Raw genomic sequence first — 8,282 nt, 5'->3', positions numbered from 1 at the left:
CTGGTTTATTTACAACTGTAGTTTATAAACAGTAACACAAACGTCTTTACATGAAAAAAATCTCATTGCTGAAGTAGGCACAGAGTCAGAGACTCTTCAGGATATTTTCAGAAGGGAGTAGGAAGAGGAAAATGTAATACAACAGCTGCTGGGCAAAACTATAAATACATGAGCATTGGCCCAGGTGCAATTTCATGCAAATATCTTCAACAGTTCAAGTTCTATTAGTGTTTACTCAGATACTAAGAAGAGGGGAAAGAAAAAAAGGGAAAAAAAAAAGGAATTAGTTCCAGAATTAAGGTGCCCTAGCTTGATCCCTAGTAAAATAACTTAGAATAACTGTTTTTTATAAAGGTCAGTTTAATTTATTTTACCTCCTGATGATGTACCAATTCACAGGTTTCGATTCAAATACTCAGAAGACTTCACGCAGCAAAGCTAATTCTTATTATCTTTATTTCACAGTTTTTGGTAATTTCCACATCAGTCTACAAAGATGCTATGCCTTGGCCATAAGAACATTCGTGTACTAAGCTTTTTAACAAGAGAACCGTTCTTGGAACAAGTGGAAAGCTGCTGATAAACAATCACATAGCTGCCATCTCTCAACCATTAACTAATTTAGAAGATGTTAGTTAAAAGAATATGAACAAATGCTTGAATCAATGAAGGCAACAGGTAATGAATACATTTATCACAGGTGTATACATAGCACTTGAACTCTTCTCTTTATTTGCGTGCATTAATTTTCTTGCTGAACACACCTTCGATCAGCACATACTTCTGTGCCGACCTTTTTAAAGGTCTAATTATTATCTTAAACTTTTTGTTTCTGAGGAGCAAGCTAACTTGTTTTCAACTATCACATTCTGTCATGAAGCATTAACTTCAATTTCAATGCACACACTCATCTTTACAAGAGAAACAGCTTCAACCTATGAAATGTAAAATATTGCATAATTAAAAAAAAAGTCACAACCCTGTAGTAAAAGCTTATTGTGCACAGTTCATTTTGGTATTTAAAAATATCCTTACCACCAATTCCAATTGCTTAACCTAGCAGTTGATAAAACTTTTTTAAAAGTTAATTTTATAAATTGCTTGCATATTTTTCCGTTTATCTGCAGCCCAAGCTGGACTTCACCATTTTTAATGAGAAGGAACTACTATTTCTAAGATTTTTATCTGCTCTGCTCATAAACCTAAGTTTTTAATCAGTCCTCGATACTACCCACTAGGCAAAATCAAAGTTATAGACTGCAGGCAATGGAGACACTTCACTTTCAAGGGACAGTAATTTAAAAAACATTCTGTTTTCAACTGCTGCTCGGTATTTGGCAGTGCTTCATTCCTTTAACACACTAAATGTGAACCCAGCTGCATCTTCTTTTGCAAAGATGCAGATCACACACTCTAAGGCTGCATTAAAAATGAAACAAACTGACCTTTATAATAAACATTTCTTCAAAACAAAAAATATAATAAAAAAAATTAAAAATCCTGTTCAGAAATCAATAATAATTTACCCTATCTTAAGCCTGCTACTCAGGCACTCCCATCAAACAGAAAAATTCTCTTAAGTTAGTATTCCGTTGGGAAACAGTCAGCTTGTGTCCACATACAGTCTCTTGGTTGCTTCTTCTTTATAAACCATTCTCTACAAAGTCTTTAGTTATTAACTCTCCAAGGCATCCAATACTTTCATGATCTGTTGTTTTATGGCTTTGGTAGCATCACCTGCATTTGGAATCAAATACCTTAAAAAAAGATTAGAAAAAGCCATCATTAATTCACTACAAGATTTTTGAGTATCAATTCCATAATTCTTGTTTTGATTTTTCCTCTGGAAGAAACTAGGAGGAAGGAGGGGGGAATATATTCAAATGAAAAACTACTGAGAAAGTAACATTTATTTCCTGTTTATGCTATGAAACACTTTCCATTTGTGAACTTAGAACTGTTGAGGAGTACTTCACAGGCCATCCTGGAAAGGAAAAGTTCTTCATTAACTAACAACGGTATAGATCAGGCACTTCAAGATCTGTAGGGATAGTGCTGTCCAACTGACACATGGCAAGTTGCCTTTTTTTTTCTTTTTTTTTGTTTAATTCCTATAGATAGCTTCATTTATTTACAATCCTTTCTCTTGTGGATTTGCTCCGGTCAACAAGGTGGTGATGAAGTAATTCAACAAGCAGCACAGTTTTCTGCAACATTTTAATTTATCTCTGTCTGACCTACTACCAAACTAACTTCATTCTAAGGAGCCAACAGGCACAGAACAACTTCCCTGCTTAGCTAGGAAACTCATCTTCCACTTCTTGTGAAAACAGAGCACCCACTGCACCCAGTTATCCCCAAGGAAGAGGTTGAGAAAATGTCCAGCTGATGTCAGCAACTTTGTTAAAACAGTGCCAAGAAACAACAGACTACTCCAGTGGAAAAAAGCCCAATCCACCCACGCCTCTGAATTCCTCCCACGCCTCTGACTTCCTCCCAGTCTTAAGTACACAAGCGCTGAGCATGGCAATACCTAACTTTCAGGAACCAGGTTTCAGGGGTTCTGAGTTTTGGGGTTAGGCTTCTGGACTCCTTGTACAATGCACAGGAAGAGTCAGATGTCTCAAAAAAAGATACCACAGAAGAAAGACCACTCTCTTAAATCCCACTCTTCACAAATCCAAACTTTAGGGTGCAAATAGTTGTCCACTTCATTTCCATTTGAGACATATTAAAAAAAAAAAACACGTGCACACATCCCATCCCCAACAACTGTTGCTGCAGACCACGGAGCTCCTCTCTGCTGGGTCCTGTAAACTTTCCTCATTCTGCTGGCAGATCTTTTTTTTCTAGTTCACATCTGAATTATCTATTCCCAAATAAAAACTATTACTTTTGACCTCAATTCTTGGAATTACAGCATGCCCGATTTCCAGTTGACAGCGTTCTGTATATCATTACTACTTACATCTCTGCTACTGAGATGGCTTACCTTTCAACTGCCAAAATTTCTATGCCTGAAGTATTGCTATTTCCATATTTAAAGGTGATCAGTTCTGGATGTTTCTTCTTGGATGTGATTTTGACTACAGAATTGAGTGCCTGTCGAGACTGTATGTAAGCCAGTCCCTTTCGCGACGGAATCTCTCTCAAACAGTACATATGAGTTGCTGTTACTAGGAGATGACTTGAAGGAAAAGAAAAAAACAAAAAATTAAATTTGCTAATGAACTAGATAACAGCTATTTAGAAAGGTAAATTCTACAAATAAGCTACATGGAGAGAGCTAGATAAAACAGTTCTCAAATCTAAGAAACAGTTTTAATACTTTTAAAATCTGTAATTTAGAAAGGTCTACTAAATACTGCAGATTTTCCTCGAGTACTGTGTCACAGCCATTTTTTAAAACAAGCATGGCATCCTCAACAGCATACAAAACCTGAGTGAGCAGTTAACATCACCACCTCAACACAACAGCCATGAGTGCTATTGACAAAGATCACAACCACCAGTGAAGTGTCAGGCGACACACAGAGTAAGGAAAATGCCTCCAGCCTCTCTCTTTCATCCTTCAATCATACCCCAACCCCATCCCTCCATCTATAGATAGTGGCAACTCTACATGTGGAGCATCAGACCTAAGTTAAAAGGGCATATTGGCACTCCATGATTGTCATCACTGTGCAAGCACTAAGGTGGAGACACTGACCTGCCAGCTCAGTTCAAGACCCACTTTTGCCTTCTTCATGGAAGGAATGCATGTTCAACTAAGTGGTGGGAACAGACTACTTGAGTTCCAAATCAGTTTGAGAAATCATACTATGACAGATTAATCATACACCATCTAAAATAAATCTAATGGGAAAATAAAATTAATAATAAAAGACAAGAACAGACCATGATGCAACAGAAAGCCCATCATAGTTTTCTGTTATCCAGATTCAACAGGATTTGTACTCTTTGGGGAAGCCAAATACAGCAAGCATCATGTTCTGCTCTTGCAGGATTAACAAGGTCACTGAATCTTAGGGGCAAGATGGGTGCATAGTGCAAGGCACAGAGACAACCAGACAAGAAAAACTGGAGCCACAGGTACTTGGGTCTACCCGGTCTTGAAAAATAAGCCTATGTATACTGAGCATACTTTTCTTACTATCTTGTTTTGCAAAGCAAAACTTCATACTAGGTTTTGTACATCATTACCATTCTGTACCACTGCAAATATAAGAATGCAAATATAGTGGTAACACTTTGTTCTAGGCTGTTTCATGCCTTCATTTCCTAGTTTAATATAAAGAATAATTTAATCACCCAATATATTTTTTTAAAATGCGTATCAAGACAGACATTTTCATTAAGCTTAGGACTAATTCCAGTACCTGGGAAACATATGTCCATTTTCTTTTACTTCATTACAGGGGAAGTTATACTTCACATCAGGTTTATTTATCCATGTTTGGATGTTGACGACCTCTTTTCGATCATCATCTGACATTGAGGAGCTATCAATTTCATCTATTTTGAAGGGAGGGGATAAAAAAAAAATAAAAAAAAGATTTTCACACAACATCAGACAAATTTTCAACTCACTTAAACCCACAGTAGCTACACTGGTTCAAACCAAGGTCCACCTAGCCATAAACAATTGTTCAGAGGAAAGAAAGAAAAAGGCATCCATATCTGATATTTCTCTTCCAATTCTCTCTCAGCAGACAACTATTTTCAGCTCAGGGGATTTCTTAGGCTGGTCTGATTTGTCCATTCAGTAAAGTTTAATAGACGTCTTTTACATGGACTTGTCCAGACTTTCCTTGAAGTCATGTAAACTTTTTGCAGCTACAACACCAATATCTTTTGGCAAGAAGTACCAAAGACATGTCAACTACATTCCAGGAAAGCCTCCTTTTGTGGCTTCTAGTTTCTTGTACAAGAATAAACAAACATTTGTTGATCCCTTTCCAGGCCAGGCGTTATTTTTGTGGGCCACTTCTCCCTTAAATTGCCTATGTCACATAACAAATGTTCTAATATTCAGTTATGCCTGTTACGAAAGCCATTTCACATCTTTCCTCACCCTTCTGAACCCTCTCCTGTTCAAACATATTGTTTCTCAGGTAGAGGATCAAGACAAACCGTATTCAATGTGTGGGTGAACCATAGGTTTATACAGTGACATAATGACCTCTGTTTTATTCTCTGTTCCTTTCCTTACAATTCCTAACATTTGATTTGCTTTTCTGACTGCTAATGAGCACCTACTTATTATAAACCTACTGCTCCTGGACACAGCCAAATCAGTCTACCGTTTTGTCTAGAACTGTTTTTTTCCCCATGTCTTTTTCACCTCACATTAATTGATACTGAATTTCATGTGCCATTTTATTGCCCAGTCACTCGGACTAGCAAAAGACTCCTTCTTCAGTCTACCCTTACAACCTTGAATAACCTTGAATCATTAGCAGAAATTGTTGTCTTCTGGTTCACCTCCTTTTCTAAGGACATTTAAGAACATACTCAAACCCAAAATTTTCAGCACAGACGCCTGTTAAACACCCCAAACTCCTGCAAGTATTATCACTTAGTTGCAAAATACTGGTTTTATGTCTAAATATAGTGATTATGTTTACATAGTAATTCGGTGCTACATTAGAAGAATTTAAGCAATCTATTTATCTAAAACAATGAACTACATTAAATCCATAGAAGTTACTCCCAGAAATAACTTCGAAGGACACCTCTTTAAAGCGTCTTTTTCAAAGCTGGTTTTCTACGCTTTGTTAAACTATTTATTTCAAAGCAATTCAGAATTATAGCCAAACTCTTGAAAAGGTTTCCACTGAAAAAATACATTACAAAATTGCAAGGAATGGAACAAAATCCATCCTCATTTCACAGAATCACAAAATGGTTGAGAATGGAAGGCACCTCTGGAGGTCATCTGGTCCAACTCTCCTAATCAAGCAGGGTCACCTAGAGCAGGCTGCAATTATTACAGCTGATTGCAATTATTTATTACAAAAACCCCACTAAAACTTCACAAAAGCAGTTATACAGAAACAAGTTCACTTTTTGCATTCTTCTGTACCAAAATAACATATATTTCACTTCATATGTGTTGGCTTTGCTTATTCAAATCATTGCAGTGATTCTGCTTACTTATTAAGCCTAATAGTGCTTTTAAAAGCAAATGTAAATAGAAATTAGCAAACAACCATTTCTGAAAATATGTTCTAGACAATTCGTCTTTAAGGACCTGGTTTTCTGAAACCACATAGATTTTGCCAAACACTATTATGGATGCTCAAAGAACTGTGCAAACTTAATTACATGGCATTTGGAGAAGTATCTTGTTAGTGTTAAAGTTTTTGCCTGATAGTTTCATTTTGCTCCTTCCCAGTTCTTACTGATGACAAACAGTTGGTCATTGTCTGCTATCTTATTTAAACAACTCTAGATCCTATGAATCTCTTTCATTAATCTTCCTAAATTATTTCTTTTGCAGGTCAAAAATTCTTAGTCCTGTTATTTGTTTCTCACATGAAGCTGAGTATGCCTTTTGGTCACAGAACAGTTACTTGTGAGATGGTGATGGTTGGGAGTCAGCTAACACTACCAGAACAAAACCAGGACAGGAGTAGGTCTGCACCATTCTAACATTAGGTCTGGTCTCGAAAAAAACCAAACCTTTGTGAAAAGTGTGGTGTTCTAGTTGTCCCTGTAATTTTTCAACTAGATAAATTAAATAAAGATTGCATGTTTTTATACAGCATTCTGCATGCATATCAAGTGATGAATCAATTATTAATAGATTCAATGCCAAAAAGCAAAGTACAAAACACTGGAGAGGTGTGCACATTACCCATCTTAAGTCTAGCTTCAACTATATTTTCAGAAATTCATATTGTTATAATTGCCAATGCTAGAGATTCAACCTGAGATCTATGAGCCAGACTAGGTCCTTTACATTTTGCTTACTGTTGTGAGTAGTAGAGGTACAATTGCAGGTTTACACGTACAAGACCAGTGTAGATAAAGAGATCTTTACTACAGAAATAACAAGTGAACAGGAACGATGCACTAAACCCATCTATTTCCATTTCTTCCTGTTGGCTGTTTGGTGCCTACCACAAAATCTTTTTTACTTAGTCTGCTACTATATATTTGAAGAGGGTGTTTCTTTCCTGGTTGTTCCTAGACTCCACCATAACAAACAAGATCAATGGTAATAGTTAGAAAAACGTCATCTTGTAAGACAAAGATGTAACATACACTCTTATGATTTAACCAAATTTAATAACTTTGTTTAGATAAGCTAATCTAGGTAAGAGGAAAATCTTCTACTGTACCAGTATCATATTCTTCTTCATCTCCGATGCTGAATACTGGTTTCACACCACGGTAGGGTTTTCCTACTCTGTCACTGCTGCTGACGTGTCTGTTGGCAATGAAAAGGGCAGGAGAGGACATGGGATGGGAGAAGAAAAGTAACTTTCAAACTGATGGTATGACTCCTACAATAACACATCAGCAAAATGCAAACAACTGTGCAACTGAGGAGGACAAGAAAATTTCATTAAGCTGCCTGCAAGGAAGCTGTGACTAACCCATCAAGCAATTTTGTTAGTGAAAGCATGTATTTCAGTTACTTGGCAAGGCTGACCTGTAACAAATAAAGTGAAAAGAAATATTTTTTTGTTTTAAAAAGAACTTCTGGTCACCTTCTCAAATGAAAAAATACATTAGAGATCTGAAAACTGACAACATGCTATGAAGTTTCTAGCAGGAAACTGAAATATTTCTGGACAGTCAGGGCAGCTTTACAAGGATGCCAAATTGGGATAAAGGAAAAAATGAAGACTATTAACTAACATGTCTGGAAGCTCATTTTTCTGGTTAATTCCTCAGAAGATAACAAAATACCTTAAGCACTTTGAAGTGGGGTTATTATAAACCATCCACTGTAGTGTTGAACTCTGACTTCCTGTCCATTACTTTCTCCAGCACGAGCCAAATCCTGAAAACTTCGGTCAAGCAATTCCTACTGCTAACATCCCAGCATCACTGGGATTTCTGCATAAATATTGACCTCAAAAATCACATTTAAATCTATTTCTACAGATCATATTAAATGGCACAAACACAACTGAGTCTTAATGTTTGACAGTAACAGTGGCAAATCCTAGGATATTTTAAAGCTCCAGCCCAGACTGCTGTGATTACATGGTCACAGCTGTCATGTTAAAAGTTCTGGCTCTCAACTGCTGGGAATACCTGAAAAATAT

General features: G+C 36.7%; 1 protein-coding gene across 2 annotated transcripts in view; it reads right to left on the bottom strand.

Annotated features, from left to right (window-relative positions):
* Positions 1-439: 439 nt before the first annotated feature.
* TBC1D23 (TBC1 domain family member 23) overlaps positions 440-8,282 on the bottom strand; it is a 35,500-nt gene continuing 27,657 nt past the window's right edge. For both annotated transcript variants that reach the window (XM_049824533.1, XM_049824534.1), the window contains 4 exons: positions 7,347-7,435; positions 4,380-4,515; positions 2,993-3,187; positions 440-1,757 (listed from right to left, as the gene is read on the bottom strand). In XM_049824533.1, the coding sequence (XP_049680490.1) occupies positions 1,676-1,757; positions 2,993-3,187; positions 4,380-4,515; positions 7,347-7,435 (502 nt within the window). In that variant the 3' untranslated portion in view covers positions 440-1,675. The remainder of the gene's footprint in view (positions 1,758-2,992; positions 3,188-4,379; positions 4,516-7,346; positions 7,436-8,282) is intronic.

The sequence above is a fragment of the Accipiter gentilis genome, chromosome 21 (assembly GCF_929443795.1).
Source record: "Accipiter gentilis chromosome 21, bAccGen1.1, whole genome shotgun sequence".
Taxonomy (NCBI): Eukaryota; Metazoa; Chordata; class Aves; order Accipitriformes; family Accipitridae; genus Astur; species Astur gentilis.
The sequence above is the reverse complement of the archived record's forward strand: the minus strand, read 5'-3'. Positions and strand labels throughout refer to the sequence as shown.